The sequence below is a fragment of the Patagioenas fasciata genome, chromosome 20 (assembly GCF_037038585.1).
Source record: "Patagioenas fasciata isolate bPatFas1 chromosome 20, bPatFas1.hap1, whole genome shotgun sequence".
Classification (NCBI taxonomy): domain Eukaryota; kingdom Metazoa; phylum Chordata; class Aves; order Columbiformes; family Columbidae; genus Patagioenas; species Patagioenas fasciata.
This window is the reverse complement of record NC_092539.1, coordinates 11,883,090-11,900,519: the sequence shown is the minus strand read 5'-3', so window position 1 is coordinate 11,900,519 and position 17,430 is coordinate 11,883,090. Positions and strand designations below refer to the sequence as shown.

Here is a 17,430-nt window from a genome sequence, read left to right as displayed (position 1 = left end):
GCAGTATGACCACGGCTGGCTCCACACGGTGCACGCAGCCACTGTCTATCCATTGTATCCTCAAAAAAACACCCCAAACACATTCAGGCTTGCCAGAGCCTTTCCAATAGCTGACTGAGAGCATGTCAGGGCAAAGGTTTGTAGAAGTGCAGCCCGCTGTTCCGCAGCAGCACGGCAGGGGCCAAGGCAGAGATCCACACTAATGCGATTTGTCCTCCCATAGCTTTCAAGATAAGAAGGGAAATGTGGTATTGATTTACCTAGGAAAAGTGACACCTCCCAACATGCGGAATCCATTCCTGCCCGTCACTCAGCGCTGCTCTGCCTTTCGGACGAGGCTGCCCGTGTGCGAAGCTTCCAGCAGGAGCACGCTGCCCGGCCTGGCTGCCCCGCGGCCGCAGCACGGCGGGTCCCGCCGGCTCCCTCCGGCCGCGCTCAGGCTGCCGGGGCCGCGCGGCTCCTCCGCCCGCAGCCGCGTTCCTGCTGCCGGACAGGGCACCCACACAACCCCAGGCAAATGTAAGCTTAAACCGACTTTAACTCAGAACCCAAACCATCGACAGAAACCAGTGCAAGCGGGGGGCAACCGAAAACCGGCCAGCACTCCGGCAACGTTACGGGTCGGATGTACCAGCTGGGGATGTTGTTACCACACAAGAACGAGGGTCCTCGGCCCGCAGCCCGCATTCCAAGGCCTCTCTCCCCGCAGGTACGCAGGCAAGGCCCCACTCCAGGGGGTCTCCAGAAGAACACCCACCCACCCACCGACCGACCGCGGGGCAGGGAGGGCTCTCCGTCCCGCGGAGGCTCCTCGGACAGTCCCCTGCGGAGCCCGGGGAAGCCCCATTCCCAGCCCGGGCGGGCCATGTCCAGTACCTGCTCCGGGCCCAGGCAGCTGGTTGGCTGAGGAGCCTGTCCATTGGTCGAGGAGCCTGTCTATTGGTTGAGGAGCCTGTCCATTGGCCAGGTCCCGCCCTCCTGCCCTGCCGGGTCACCGCGCGGGCCACGCACCCTGACGCGGCGTCGAGCGCGGCGGGGACGGCGGCTCGGGGGGGCCGCCTGCCGCCCTGCTGGGAGTCCTGGGCCCTGCCGGGTGTGTACAACTGCCACAGGCACAAATCCCGTGAGATGCTTTAATTAATAATTAGTTCAAGCAGCTTCTAATCCATATTTTTTTATTTGACAGACCTGAGAAGTGATGTGCTTATAAGCTTATGCTATGGAGAAAATCTTACAGAAAAGGAAAAGCCTTGGAAATCTATCTACAGCTGATCACATGGGAAGGTAAGTGGCTCTTGCTAGATAAATGTCACAGTTTTCAGTTGTAGCTAGTAAATAATTAAGGCTGATTACACTCAGCTGGTTAGTAGTTCTTCCCAGGGCCTGGGGATTCGAAGTAATGAAGGGCTGAGCAGAATGGAATGGATATTTGCCTTTTGTTGATATCAAAAAGGTGAGAACTGGAACTGCGTCTGGGACTAGCGTGAAACTGGGTTGTGGTAGTGGCACGGCCGCCGGGGTCCTGCTCGTCCCTCGCGCCTGTCGAGGCAGCGGGCGCAGCGCCCCTCCGAGCTCGCCTGGGCGGCACAGGGAGGCTCGGCCGGCTCGGCCTGAGCAGCCGCGGCAGCATCTCTGGTGAGGTACCCGAGGGTAGAAGTTGTGAGCTCTATACTAACATGGAAAGTAACTGTGATTAGCTAGGTAATTCACGGGCCTGTGAGCCTGGCAACAGTCACAGGAGGGGTCTGCACGAGGTGATACCAGATTCAGTCAATAAGAAGGCAAAGCTGTTATCAATGCAGATAACCTGGGTTATGGAAGACATTTGTCAGCTATCTGAGATTTCTTTTTTATTATGAGAAAACATGGAAATCCGTAATTGGTGGTCGGTGTGAAATGGGATTTTTTCCTGGGGAAGGCTGATCCATGTGTTTCCCCTTAGCATTTGCTGGTAGTGGTGGCCAGGCTGGAAGAGAAGGAGCCCTGAGCACCGTGACACGGCCGTTGTGGTCTGCGTGGGCAGGGTGACAACTTGGGCAGAACAGCCTCGGGCGTGTCATCTGGCTTGCTACCATCTGCTGTTTTCTTCAAGAAAGCCAAATGTCATAAGCATGCATGACAGAGCAGATAGTAAATATAAAATCTGGAGTGGAAATGGGGGGGTTTTATTTTCCGTGTGTTTGGCATCGTAGTGAATCCTGGATACCTTATTTCATGATCTGAGTTCAAAGAGTGGGTATGTGAAAGTACAACAGAGAAAATCACTGAGGTGTCGAAGTATTGGGAAGAGCGTGTCCTGAATGTTTGTGCACCAGTGCAACCCTGTCAGTGCTTCGCCTCTTCCTGGGCAGACCCCTGGGGACCTGGGCCAGACCCTCCTGCTGGGCTCCTCAGCAGCAGAGTCCCGCTGCAGGGCAGGTGTTTTGCCAGCAGAGAGGATTTAGCATATGTTTTATAGTTATAGTATTGATAAGAGACTTAGCATGGGACTTGTTCAGGTATTCCCCATCTTTCTTTACCACTTGCAGCTGCCCTCTGTCATCACAGTCATCTTACTGTGCAAAGCGAGTCCTTGTGGCACTTCTGACACTGCAGAAATAGTGATCTTCATTGATAAATGTCCTCATTAAAAAGGAAATCACTTTTGTCTTTCTAGTTCATGCTGGGTAGACTGCTTACTTTGAATGATCTTTCAGCTGTGAAAGTAATGATATAAGTAATTCATTACAGACTGTGGTCGCTATAACTGCAGTGAGAAAAACTGTTGGAAATCCTTTTCTTTGTAAAAGGTACTTTCTAGGATAGTTAAAACCAGTGGTCCATGCAGAGGCCTTTCTTACATGAATGTCTCTCTAGGGAGAAGGAAAAGAGAAAGGGACACAGAGGAAAAACTGTGTGAGCAAGGTTATTCCTGAACCAAATGTTTTTCACACTTGTTGGGAGGCCCGTGGATCTTAGATGAGCAACAGCTTAAATGTTCTTGCACAGAACTTACTCTGATAGTAAAAGGTTCCTTTGCAGTGGCAAATAACGTGAGCTCCACAGTAAGATGAAGCGTGTTCTCTTCAGGTTACTTGTGCTGTGTGATCTAGCATAGAACAAGCTACGCAAACAATAATAATGACAGAATCAAAATGCATGAAGCCATTTTCCTGTGGCGATATATATCTTTTAGTGAAACACTCCGGTCTCACAGAAGTAATGCACCATTGTGCCCCTGAGGCCACTCCTCTGATTCCACATTTTATGGTCTAGCTCTTTATTCCTAAATTCAGCAGATGCATGGCTTGTAGCTGGTCCCAGCATGGAATGTATCACAAGCAGCTTGTCTATTAGAAGTGACCTGTGAAAGAGAAGAAATAGTGTTTGTATCCTCTGTAGCATTTTTAAGGCTGAAAAAGAAGACTTGGAAGATTTCTTTTTTTTTCTTTTCTGGATCCTGCATATTGCTCAATATTAAGTATCTGGATTATAAAAAACCACCCAAACCTGAAGTCCCATGATTCATTTATTTTTCTGTTGGAGGGGTGGAAACAGAGGATGAGTTGTAGAAATCCTTGGGAAGGACTCTGCTTGAACAGTAGGACAACTAGAAATTATCCACAGCTGCTCCCTGGGATTTTGGCTGAATAATCCTCCTCACATGGAATTTTAAAGGCTTTACTAACAGTATGATTTTTAAAATCATCTGTTTCAACTGCTGGGGAAAGTTTTGTAGTGTTTTGCCTTTTGTTTTGTTTTTTTTCCCCAGGATTTCTGTTCAAACCTTAGTCTTTTCCTTTTTAGTAAGAGATTATTGTATTGCTTGTTGTTATAACATAGTACGTACTAAGTAATCACAGCAGCCTTCTTTTGTCCTTAAAAATGGTCTCTTACTTTTGGGGTGCAGTGCTAGGCTGTGTGCCAGGCTTAGACTGGAGTAATAGAAGTGATGCACAGCCTATAATCCCAGTTAGTATCTATCCAAATTCCTGAGATAATGCCAGACAAATCTTTGTGTGTGTGTGTTTACCTGTGTATACACACACACACACGCACACACGTATATATGCATCAAGTCCCTGCAGAAATGTTTTGGAGTACATGGTCCACATGACGATGAGAGACACAAGCAATAACAAGTCAAGGCTGCAGCTGCCACTGCCGAGAGCTGACAGCCCCTGCCTGTCTTGACTGACAAGTGCCCATCTCACATGGGAATGAGTAGAACTTCTGGTCCCTTTTGCATTGTGCTTCCGACTGGCTTGGCCGTGGGCAGCAGAGCCGACCTCCCGTACGTGCAGTCATATCTCTTTATGGCAAGTAATACTGAACTGGCCGCCACCGGAAGCACGATAAACTCCATGAGGACCTAAGCAGCATTACTTCAGGATCTTTCCACTTCCAGTGTTTTTTGTATTGTTCCGATCCCAGAATGCTGCAGCTTAGTCATAATAATATACGTTGCTTTATTTGCTTTCTTCAAATTTTCTTCATCACAACCTTGTCCTTTTCTTTCCCAGAGCTTATTCACATCTCAGCTTTCTCGGTGTTTTTGGACAAGTATTTCAAACAAACATTCTGGAGCTGCTCAAAGCAGACACCGATCTGTGAGGGGACGCTGAACGAAAGAGGATCCCTGTATGTATATGCCCTAGTTAAACAACACCTGCATACTGTGTCAGGTCTCAGTTGTGGCACTGCACGGGGACTCCGAGTTCCACTGCAGACCGACTATTCTGTAACGAGACACCAAAGCATAAGGCACAAAGCAGAGCTGATATTTTCTTTGTCTCTTGTTTTTCTCTGCTGGCTCAGCAGCCTTCCCTGGCCTGCCCACAAAAGCCAGCTTTGTACGTGAAGACACAGCAGGCCAGTGCTTTGCGTCTATAGTTCCTGCATGGAGATTAAAAAGCAAACAAACAACAAACCAATCAAACAACAGCAACAACAAAATCACCAACAAATAAACAAACAACTCCCCGCCCCCCATAAATTAAGGAAGAGATTGTACTGTGGTATATTTATTGAATGAACATGCACGCCCTAAAAACCTTTATTCAAGTTTGGTAGAGGACAGGCCTAACAGAGAACTGATAGTTTCAGTTCCTTCACGGGAAAGCCTGGAGCTGCGTTGTGCGGTTAAGAGGTGCTGATGTGCTGTGGTTCAACCCCAGCCGGCAGCTAAGGCCCGCACGGCCACGGACTCACTGCTGCCCGGTGAGGTGGAGGAGAGAATCAGACCTGTAAAAGGAAGAAAATTCATGGGTTGAGATGCAGTTTAATAAATAAAGTAAAATCTATGCATGCAAGCAAAGCAAACCAAGGAGTTCATTCTCTCCTTCCATGGCAGGCAGGTGCTCAGCCATCTCTGGGAGAGCCGGGCTCCATGACACGTAACGGGGACTTGGGAAGACAAATGCCATCGCTCCAAACATCCCCCTTTCCTTCGTGTTCCCCCCACTTTATGTGCTGAGCATGACGTCAGGTGGAGGGAACCCCCCGGGTCGGGTGGGCAGGGTCGGCTGTCCGGCTGCGTCTCCTCCCAGCCTGCCCTGCACCCCCAGCCTCCTCGCTGGTGGGATGGGGTGAGAAGCAGCGGCCTTGGCGCTGTGTGAGCACTGCTCAGTCGTAACTAAAACATCCTTGTATTATCGACACTATTCCAGCCTAATCTCCAAAACATAGGCCCATAATAGCTTCTATGAAGAAAATTAACTCCACCCCAGCCAAAACCAGCACATGATGATATCATGAATATTGAAAGAATGCGCTTGTACTTTTTGAAGCTAAGTTTCTTAACTCCCATTTCCTTATGGGGCAGCCAAACCGTTCTAAAAAGCTCTGTGTTAGCAGATTGCCCAACTTGCTCAGAGTACTACCTGTGTCAAAGAGGGTTTGAAATTTTCTCTTTACAAGTTTTTTTTGCAGAATGTTGTACTGCAATACTATTTTAAGAAAGATAACATGATGGGGAAGGGAGAAGGCAATGGAAGGATTGGCTCCCAAGTTACGGAAGAGTTTGATCTTGGTTACCTGGAACCATATGGCCACCAAACACAACAGGACTGCAGCAGGAAAAGGGAGGGAGAACTCATTTCTTCCCTGGAATGAAATGACGTTTCAAACTAGCACTTGGCCAAGAAGCTTTATTATTGTTGGTGTGATTTCAGAGTTGTAAGGAAAGAGCTCATGTGCTGATGGGGAGGACTTGCACTCTTGCTTCATGGTGCTTAGAATTCTAAAATAATCCCTTGAAAAAGGAGCACAATTGGAATCGCAGTTGAATGTGTTGATTCTTCTCCCTGCAAAGTCTACAGAGAGCCTTACTAAAATAGGAAAAATCATCTGTGTGGCCTTGAAACCTTATATAATGCTTCTGTGTTGGGCCAATAAAAAATATCCTAACCATTATTTTGTCTGAGCTCAAGTCTTGAATGAAATGTTGGGCTGAGTAGGAAAAAAGTTCTACGGTTACAGGTCTTACAATTCTCAGAGCTTTCCCCCAAATACCCCCTACTTCCAAGCCCTGTCTCCAAACACTCAAACTGTGGAAGTGATAACCTGCAGACTTGGCAGTGTACATGACATTTTACTAGGGGAGCTTACACAAATATTATCTCAAGTGAAATGAGGGTTTAATTCTATTATCTGTGGCTTTTCTTTCCCTGGGGTCAAAAGTACAGAAAGTGGTCATGTTGTCTTTATAGCCCAAGAAACAAAAGACCTGTTTTTAAACCAAATAATTAGTCATCCAGAACTAATGTCCCCCAGCACTGACCACCGAGGGGGCTTGGGGCGCTCCGCAGCAGCCGTCCCGCGGGCGCGCCGGTTCGGAGCGCGGCGGGGATGCTCCTGGGGCAGAGAGGGGCTCTGCGGGTCCTGTGAGGAGACCCTGCGACAGCCAGCCGGGCTCGTGGGTGTAGCAGTTCTTGTGCAGAACAAAAGGAGTCCAGACTCAGTTATCTGCCTTTCAAACTGTTCATGATCCAGATCAGGGAATTCTGAGGTCTGTGAAGAGTGAAAAGTGCTGAAAATTTTTTAGCTGTGGGGCTAAAACCTTAGCAACTGCAGTGCCTGAATCCCGTCTCCCTCAATTCTGCGGAGGACGTGGGCTCCAGGGAGCTCGCAGCCTAGACCAGAGACGGTGCTGAAGTTCTGTATTCGCCATGCAGTCTGTTTGGCCCTCGCTTTTGTTACTTCTGTCTCGGTAGTGAGTACTCTGAGGGAGAGTGACACAGGGTCTCTCTCACCAGGGTTTTGGCAGGGGATGAGGTCAGAGGTCGTGCAAAAGAGCTTTAGGAAGCGACGTGACCTGAAGGAGGGAACTGGAGGGCTCCGGTGTCAGTGGCGCACATGTCCCGCGGTTCTGCCGCGCTGTCGGGTGGCACCGCGGGACAGAGCCCTGCAAGCCTGGCTCCTGGGCGAACGGGAACCCCCCAGGGTCAGGGCGGTCGGTGCTGGCTCCGGGACTCACGTCTGCCGGGTTAACCCACAGCATTTACCCGACAGCAGCTGAGACTTTCAGCTCTCCTCGTATCATTTGTCAGGTAGAAGCTGCGGTTGTCTCTCAGGATTCAAGAGGTACTCTCACTTTCTGCTACTCCCAAAGTAACCTCAGACGTTTCTTTCAGATTGGTTTTTCCTCAACACTGCATTGGGAGCTCTGAATGAATGCAAAAAGTGGTTGGTTTAGTGACGAAGAAATGAAAAATGTGATTTGTTTACAGCATGTACTAGAATAATAAGATGCAATGATACTGCTATGGCAGTTACAAGTGAAATAGTCCTTCACCCTAAAAGATAGTATGCAGACTCTGTTTGTTCAGATGGCACGCTGTCCTTTTGGTCTAAAGCTATTACTTAAATTTTCCACATAACAACTTCCCAAAGATGCCTTTGAAAATTTCTAAAGACAACATGTACTTAATACTTTAATATAAGCAGGTTTGATTCAATACAGATTGTTCAGAAGCACCAAATATCTGTGGATGTATCTTAGGTTGTATCTAAATCTGTACTTCCGTGCATAGTTTTGTGTCTGAAAGCAATCCCAAGCCACATGGTCTGTGAAACAGCACAGTGAGCTTAGTAGAAATATGAACCATGTGAACTGTGATGCCACTAAACCACAGATCTTCCTTTTGTCTGTTTTGATAGCCCTTGATCCTCCAAGGACGTGGAAGTATTTTTCAGTCCAGCAACTGAAAAATAAGGCCACTTTGGATTCTGGAAAGAAAAACATTCTGTTTAAATCCATCCCTCTGTACTTTTGTTTTCAGACACTGTCTGTCAGTCTAGCCTTTGAAATCAGCGCAGATACCCATGAGAAATATAATCCTGCTCAAGGCTCTGAATCAAATACATTGCAGCCGATAAATAGTTGCCCTTTGACTTCCAAATGATGTTTAAACTCTGAAACAGGTACAGTAACCTTCGATAATCTGCTCATCAGTTTTCTAGGTTAAATAAATGGATATGTTAGTTTCCTCTAGATTTCATTGTTCTGTAATAGTGAGGGGAATGTAAGATCAGCACCCCGAAGAAGAACTGTCTGCTATGCTTTGTGGAGTCTGTTAATGAGCCCCTGAAAAAAGGATCTTTATCCACCCCGAAGTGGCCTCGTGGTGCCCAGTAAGGCAGTCGGCGTTTCTGGGCCGAGGAGGCGGCTGTGGGAGGGCTCGCCGGCCCCGGTCAGGGGTGCGCGGCTGCAGGGGCCGTGGTTGTTGGACTGCGCAGCCGTGCTCAGGATGGAGCGTGGGAGGCACTGCGGCCCCACCGCTGCCTGCCCGAGCCGCTGCTTCAGGGCTGGCCGGGCCTTGCCTGTATCCCGGTATCCTTGGCGTTCAGAGTTACTTGCTGGAGACTGATTTACTTGGAGGAAAGCACATTAAAAGGACGTGATCCCTTCAGATGTTTAGAAAGCAATAGAAACAAGATTAGTTAAACTTCTACATAAAAATGGGCATGCTCAGTAGAAACTTCTTGGGAAATTGTGTATTTAGATGAAAATACTTCTAAAATTCATATTCAGCTCAGATTTAAATGAGTGGTTGACAGAACCCATTGTACAGTCCATAGAACTCACATAGCTCATGATTTTAATGCTTGTAAGAGTCTTCATTGTTTTCAAAGCAAATCAAGAAACAAAAGTGAAGCTCATAGAGTACAAAGTGTTCTTGATGCACCCTGAGGACAAAGCAGCCCCAAATGCTGCGAGCCTGTGTGTCCATGAAATGGTGTCCTCCTGAGTTATCTTTCGGTAGGACTCTGTTACACATCGTTTTGAATACAAGGGACAATAGTCAGCTTGTCTTCCTTGTCACATAAGTCATGAGAACAATTGGAGCATGTACAATTACCTGCCTCAAATCCATACTTGTGTAGGACAGACAGTCAATGGGGAAACTGTGTAAAATTCATTGTTTAATGCAATTTACAGATGATTTGGAGAGATAATTTATGGAATTATAAAGGTCGGACATTGGCTGACCACTGAATTACCCTTTAAACTATGCAATGCTTTGGAGATGATTTGCTGCCCGGCTGTGACCCCGCCGGAGCAGCCGATAGCCGCGGTGCAGAGCGGAGCCGCCCGCGCGCAGCGCAGCTCACATGCGGATTTTACACTCTCCTGGTAGTAAAAACAATTCATTAAGTCCAAACTGGTTTTGCAGTATGAAGCTGTAAATAGCATTAAAGTGAAGGTCATATCAGGTCAAGAGTCCCCAAATCCTCTTCCAGAAAGAGAGCAAGCCGCCCACACCTCTACTTTATTGAGGCTGAAATCAGGTTAGGTCCCTGTTTGCCAAAAGTAACAAGAAATGTGAGGCGTTTGTCGCAGGGTGGTGGGGCTACACGGTGCTGCTGGCACCGAGAGCCGGCAGTGATCATCGTAACGCGGCTGCTGAGGTGTCGTGAGCAGGACCGCGGGTCGGGCGTGCGTGGTGGCAGTGACAGTGGCACTAGCTGTGTACTCCAGAAGCCCTTCTGGCTGCAATTATAGGTAGTAATGGGGTTTTTTCTACTTTGGATTAACAAGTAGATCTCAGAAGCCAAAGAAGAAAGTAACAGGACTTCCCAGCTGTTTTTGCCAGTGCATTACTCAGAGATTAAACAGTCGGTGTCATATTTATAGAAAAAGAAAATAAAGTTTTGTTATGAATTTCAGACTATGTTAAAATGAAAGCGCTTCCTTGGCACATCCTGCTAAATAAATGAAGTTGATGGGGAAATTGCTTTTCAGAGAGTCGCAGAAATGATTAGCAAGTGAACAGACATTTAGACAGATCTGTGCAGGAGTTATCAGTACTGATAGAGTCTGTCCACACCTCCTGCACAATAGGAAGAAGTTAATTAGAGAGTAACATCTGTGAAAAGGTGACAAGCTGAAGCGGGCCTAGGCATATGGGTGGCAAAAGGCTCTTGTGTAAGAAACCTTTTGGTACAGATGAAGCATCTCCCACAGCTGTACTAGAGACACTCAGAGACGTGGTTTAGAGACAGACTTGGCAGCACCAGGTTAATGGTTGGACTTGATGATCCTAAAGGTCTTTTCCAACCAAAATGATTCTATGATTTCTATGTGTTGGAAATTTGTCCTGTGGCCTTGGAAAGCAGAAGGGAACTACAGGTAGGGATTTTTTTCTCCTGCACTCGGGTAACTTAGTTCTTAGACATTGGATTTAATTTGACATACCCTTGGCGTAAAACCCTATTTGCTTTATTTTCTTTCGCAAGACCCGTGATGCGCAGGGGCTGAGGGTGTGGGGATGTGCACTTGTGTGTAACGTAAGGTGCTCTGCTCGGTCTTGCCAGTGTCCAGGATTAGTAATTGACCGCTCAGACGCGGTGGAACGGTCCGGTTGTGCCTGCGCTGTCTGCAGCGTCAGCGTGGGCACCGCAGCCGGGCAGCTGCGCGGAGCAGCCCGGCTCTGGCTCACCGGTAGGTGGCGCCGCTGCCTTTTGCTAAAAAAAAAAAAGCCAAAAACAGCCCGGCACACAAAAGACTCCACTGTCCTAATTTTAATTATGCTAATAGGAGCAGCTCTAAGAAAGAATCGGTAGGGAAAGGCTAAGTTCTAATGTGGGAATAAATGACATATATATATATATATATATATATGCTGTTGGCTGTGGAAATGGTCAGGAGAGAAGAGCAGGTTCTGGCGTGAGCTCAGCTCTGGCGTGTTGTGCCGGCGCTGCCCTGCCGAGTTCGCCACCCGTCCTCACAGGGCACTTCACCGGGTACCTCGCACCGGCCTTTCCCTGGCAGTTCGTGCCAGCTGCAGAAAACCCACATCCAGGAGGGAGTCTCTGACCCACAGGTGCCGTTTTACACACCCGAGCGTGCTGTCTTCTGCAGCATTGCCTAAGCTCCTGTGTTGATCTGTATTATTTTGGGTTTTGCCAATTTATATGCCCTGTTTTAAATCCTCTTAAAGTGACTTGCCTTGTAACCTGCTGAAAGAAATGCTGTGGTTCTTATTGACTGATTTTCATTTTGTTGCTGTCAGCCCCCTTGCCCAGTGGTGACAAGACATGGATATTATTCAGTAGAGCAAGTCAAGCTCGTGATGTGATCTCTGTAGTTGCGAGCAACCCACACAGTTCAATGCGATGTTTTACGCGTGTCATCCCTAGGCAGCTGGCTTTGTTGAGGCTGAGCTCAGGGGATAAGGTGAACGAGCCAAATCCAGACCTTTACTAGTGACCAGCAGTGGAGTGGAGCTCAAAGCTGCTGCCCAGATCACTCCTTCACTCCAGGTCCCACAAAGGCACCCAGCAGCTGGCGCAGCCGAAAGGACTTTGGCCAGAACCACCTGAGGTTTTGAGAAGACAAATGTTCCCTGAGTTAGTTATTTTCGTTTCAGATGCTTCTTAGATAAACTCCACTGTGTAACTTAGAAAAATTGCAGGTAGGGGTGGGGATACTGTTCAAGATGTTTGGGCCTGGCTTGATTTAGACCTTATTTTGCCTTTTTGAGAAAACAATCACCCCCTTTTTCCTGTCCATGGATCCAGGGCGTTCTGACCATCTTGGCAAGTGCACAGGTCTGGGGGGCGCCTGGTGCTCCTGTGTTCCTGCAGTGCCAGCTAAGCCAGCAGCCTCATTGCTGCACATCAGCTTTGCCGCTGACGTACTAGAGAACAGTGAACTGAACCAGCAGCCTCGGGTTTGACTGATAACTACAGCTTCTCTGATGGTGAAAAGCATGCCATATCCTATTATTAGCAGATCAGTGCGACTAATTGGAAGACACAAACCAAAAGCTCTGATCACAGAGACTTCATTAGTTTTCGTGTAAAATTGTAGCCGCTGCGTGTGCTGATGCTGTGGTGAGTGGCAGCTGTGCCTCAGCAGTCTGGTAAGACTGTCCCTTTGTTCCCTGCCTGTGGTGGAAACAATACTCGAGAATGTGGTTTGCACCTGCTTCCTTTCTTGCCTGTCATGTTTGGAGATGAACTTTTAGACTGTGTCAAACATTGAAAAAACCCCACCAAACAAAAGCTGTAGTCATTGGTGTAGGATTTTCTTTCTTGAACCCTTTCCAAAATGACTGGCTGCGTGTTACTTCATCTGCAGGTGAATAAGAACATTCTCTGGGGCAGTAGCATGCTCCAAAGACAGCAGCAGTTGCGTTGTTACTGCGTCTTTAACAGGGGGATGTGAATCCACCCCGATGCCAGGTGAGACAGGAAAGTTGCTGGGGCAGAAAGACCCCGAGTTCGCTGTGTTACTCTCAGCAGCCCAGCTCCAGGTCTCACTGGAGACAGGGTACGGTTCCTCGCTGCGGACAGGGAGAGGTGCAACTCCACAGATGCTTTCCTTGTCTGGAGTACCGCATTTCTACTAAATGAGGACACAGAATCATAGAATGTCCTGAGTTAGAAGGGACCCACAAGGAGCGTCTAGTCCAACACAGAGGGCAGCTGAAAGGAAAACAAACTACTTTTAGATAAGCACGGTGCAATTAACGTCTGGCTTGTGTTCCTTTGAAGTTCTTTGTTTCCTTTTGTTAAGACCAATTATCATCCAAAACAAATTCTGCAATTTCTAATTTGAAATTGCCCTTAGCTTCTGGAAGATGATCATTTATTTCTCCTGCTTCTTATATAGTTTTAAGCTTTTCTTCTTCTTTAATATTTCTTTGGTCTGAGTGAAAAGCTGGCCTCGTACAGGCTGCCTTTCCATCCGAATTTCATCTGGTCCTGTAGGCACCTCGTGGAGCTATTAATACAGAAGCTCATCTGCACACAGACCCCGCGTTTGCAGCCGCCCTCCCCTCCGGCGTCTTCTGCTCCATAGGCCTTGGTAGGGGAGGAGGCAATTGATACCAAATCTTGGCCTTCACAGGCTGACTGTGCTGCAGGTTGACTGGACGGAGTAGGAAAAAATCAGCCTCTTTTGGAAATTTTTAACGTTCAGACATAATATATTGAAATGTAAAATGCATTCACATTGGAGACCAGGTGTGACAGCGTCAGTGGCTTACCACAGCTGGAATGCGGTGCTGAGCAAGGGGACCGGCGCGGGTGCGCTCTGGCACGGATCAGATGGCAGCCAGAGCTCGTGTGCTGAGCCGTGAGGGTTTTCTGTGGGTGTGCAGGGGGTATTCTACTCCACAATAGCAGCACACGTTTGCAGTGGCCGGCCCTGCTCTTTTCCAGGAGACATACGCATTGAACAGATAGGTCATCCCGGGAAATGGGAGATTGATCTCAGCAGGTTAGCCAGGTCAGGCCACGAGCTTCTGTGACTGTTTTACACCATCCTGGGCCTCCGTGTGCTTTCCAGGACACGTCCTCACCGCGCCTCAGTAGCCCGGCCGCTCTGTGTGAGTTGTGCGGAGCTCCGTCTGTGCTGTGCGCTGCCTGGGACGGGGCTGCTCCCTGCGCTCCCCGCACGGACCCGCGCTGACCCCCCGCAAAGGGAGACGCTGCTCGCTGGCCCTGCTGACAACTGATCTTGTTTTCACTTAAGATGTCAAAATAGCATGGAATAAAATCCATGAGGAATGGTCTCCCATTGCTCATGGAGAGGAGGAGGGATTCCTTCTTGCCTTCCTGCAGAGTCCTGCCGTGGAAGGTGGGGAAGGAAAAGGTGGGAGGGACGAGGAATGTCGGGAGAAATGGAGCGCGGGGCTGGCGATCCGCAGAGGAACGTCGCTGGCACACAGCTGCAGGGGACGCGCTTCTGAGGGGAATCAGAGCTTTCAGCATTTAAAGGTTTAGCTACTGCTACCAATAATCACAGCCCCTTCCCTGCTCTCGTGGGGGAGGACGCCTTTCTGACTGTAGCCCGTGTGTTTGATAGTGCAGCTTTTTGCCCGTTCACACAGCGTGGCAGGTGAGGCCGGCAGAGGCGTTACTTGGGTGTCTGTGCAGTGTCAATAGCAGGGGGTGCAGGGTCACAGCCCGGTTCGGTGGCCGGAGGCTGCAGCAGGTGCAGTCAGGGCAGACTCTCCCTGTTGCTGCCTGCTATGAGTGTTTCTTGCAGGAAACGGAAGAAAATTGGCCCACATTTTCCATGGCCTCCAAGAAACAATGAAATGCAAGCCGAGGCTCCCGGGCAGGGCTGCCAGAAGCGTGGCAGCCTCGTGTACGCCTGAACTGGGGCGCTCGGCCCTGGGTCCAGCAGCCGCACGGAGCAATCGCGGTGCGGCACGGGGCTGCCCCGGCGCACAGCGCAGAGCGCTTGGGCTTACTGAGGCCTGTCCGGTATTTGGGGATGCTTGCAACAGTTACAGTGACAAAGAACATAATGCAGAAAAATATGGAGACCAGGACCATGACATTTCAGAGTAAAATTGCAAGGAAATTAGGTTCAAAATATGAGTTTGGTTACAAAGTAATCCAACCACAGCAGACAGCTTCCTGCTAGATTCTGACTGTTCTGGAATTCAATCTTCAGCTCTATCTCTGCACTTTCTTGGAAATGCTCTTTCATGCAAAATAAAAGATCTCACTTTTGAGACGTTTTATGGCTCCTTATTAGGCCAGTTGAGCAGAGAGTGAAATAGTTTGAAATGGGGTCACGTCAGCTGCTGCTGCGCTCCCGCTCTGCTGGGAGGTGCTGGGGGACATTCTGGCGGGTTGCTGGCTCTTGCTGGTTGGCTGTAGCTCGTGCCCCAGCTGAAGTAAGCAACAAAATTATCATTTAGGCAATTACTGTCTTCTGCTCAGAAGTCTGGAGCAGTGCTAGAATATTAATAGCGTGTAGATGCGGTAAAGGAGAAGAGTTTTAGAGAGTAACTACTCGTGAGAAACACTGGGTGAAAACACTGGGTGAAGAATGATGTTGAACCCCGATAGTGCTTTGAGACAATGGCTGAGCTGGTTGGACGATGGGGCTGTACTGCTCTCTGCAGGTTTTCGCAGGGGGCTGAGAAGCGCCCTGGCGAGGGGCAGTGAGAGAAGCTCACGGACTGAAGTTCATACAGCGCTCCACAGAACGGCCGAGTGCAGATGCGTCTGAGCTGAGAGCTGCTTGGATGTGTGAAATGGGAAAAGTCTGGCCAGCGTCCCTACCCACAGTGCAATAAACCTCCCCACCAGCAGAGCACAAGGCATTTGTGCTGGAATAGCTAATTGCAGACAGGAGATTCATTCAGCACTATTGATAAGATATTACTACCTTCACTTGATAATTGTCAAGAAAATATCGCACCTGTCTTGGAAAGGAATTTCACCACATCCGCTGAAATGGGAGAATGGTAACATGCCCCATGGTAAATGAACACTGGTATCAGAACCTGAACTAAACACTTTCATTTGGTTTTTTCATGTTGTGCTGGGTTTCTTTAGCTATTAATAATATGAGGACTCTAGAGGATAATTTCCAGTGAATAATTTCTTTGACAAATTTATTTTCATTTTCTGCCTGTGAAATACCATGAAGATTTTGTGTTTTTTAAAGACTAACTCAAGCGCTTTTCCACCTTTTGTGCTAATGATTATGAATATTTGGAATTCAAGCTATGCTGCCTAACAAGGAGTGGTCAGACAGCGTATGTGGTGCTTGCAAATCTTCTTTCTCATACAGATTGAGTTAAGAAATCTGGTGCAAAGACTTGCGGGATATGGGCATGGAAGTTCAGTTCCGTGTCTTTAGAGGTTCCCTTGCTAGGAACGTCCTTGTTGGTTTTGCAGTTTATCGCACAGGATTCCGAAGGCACGCGGCTTTATGAGAGGGAGGCGCTGGAGGGGGCTCCCCTGCGCAGCACAGGCTCAGCACCCACGAGCCCCGCGCCGCTCCACAGCGCAGCAGCCCTGAGCCGGACCGCGCCGGGGAGCTCGAGGGGCAGCTCCGGCACAGCCTCGTCAGCGCTGGCTGATCCGAGTGCTCAGCCCGTTCACCTGGGGGTAAACGGTGCTTCCAAAACCCTGCGTAGTACAGGAGTACTGTGCGTACCGACCTTTTTCTTTGGAATGGTGTTAATTCCAGGCCTTGCTGTCTCCCAGAGGAGACCAGCAGTTTGCACCCTCTGCTATCTCACTTTTGGCACGACTGGTGTAAACGTTGAGACTGCTGGAGTCGCAGCCTTTGGGGAGAGACATTTAGCTTCAGAGTGGAGGAGATTCTCTGCATCGGAAACCTCTTTACGTATGCGAAAGGAAGGCATTGATAGAACAATGGTGATGATCCAACGCGTGGCTACATACTGGGAGAAGAAAGAACAAAAATAGCTGAAGTTTCAGCAAACTGGCTGACGTTAACTCGTCCCTTCCTTGGTCTGGCATCCCTGGGAGCTGCTGGTGTACCCACAGCTGATGCTTGTGGTAGACTTGCTGACTCTGCCTTTCTTGGTCTCAAGTATCCCCTGTAACTTCACCTTTTTTCTGCTAAATAATACAGCCCATTGTCTGCAGTTCCCCTCAAGACATTTCAAACAGTTCTTAGTGTCAGCTATAATTCTGTCAGTAACTCAATCCAGGATGGGCTCTCACTGTTTAGCAATGCTCTTGAACTCTGTAGCTCCTTGGAAGCAGTTGCTAAATTAATGTAAACAACGCCCTTGGGATAACAGACGATACTACTTTTTTATTTTTTATCTGTAAATAAAATAAGACTCATTTCCACTGGGAATGCGACTGGCCCGGTAACGTGATCCCAGCCCGGGCTAGCTTCAAAGTCCACACTTCTTTGTCAGGAGAGGAGTCAGTCCTGAATGTGAACCTGATCAGGGTCCCACACTTGGAAGGGACAGCAGATGAGATGAAATATAGGAATAAAAGTGTGGGATGAGATGTCATATTTTCCTTTCTTGAGAGGCCAAGGGTGATCAGTAGATGGTTTCAAGAGAACAAAACGTGCAGAGAAGCCAGCACTTCGGTGTCAGCTGCTCAGCACTTTCCCCGCTCTCCCGGTTGTCAGTAGGTGCAATAGCTTGGCTCAGCAGAACTCTCTGTCCTGGCAGGATCCTGTGCCCAGACGAGCGGCCTCTCCCC

The 17,430-nt window shown here is 48.6% G+C and overlaps 1 protein-coding gene across 2 annotated transcripts in view; it reads left to right on the top strand.

The window, feature by feature from the left end:
- Positions 1-995: 995 nt before the first annotated feature.
- LOC139829505 (uncharacterized) overlaps positions 996-17,430 on the top strand; it is a 37,593-nt gene continuing 21,158 nt past the window's right edge. For both annotated transcript variants that reach the window (XR_011741998.1, XM_071817242.1), the window contains exons 1-2: positions 996-1,093; positions 1,187-1,284. Coding sequence is in view for 1 of the 2 variants with exons in the window: in XM_071817242.1 (XP_071673343.1) it covers positions 1,220-1,284 (65 nt within the window). In the remaining variant the exon portion in view is untranslated. The remainder of the gene's footprint in view (positions 1,094-1,186; positions 1,285-17,430) is intronic.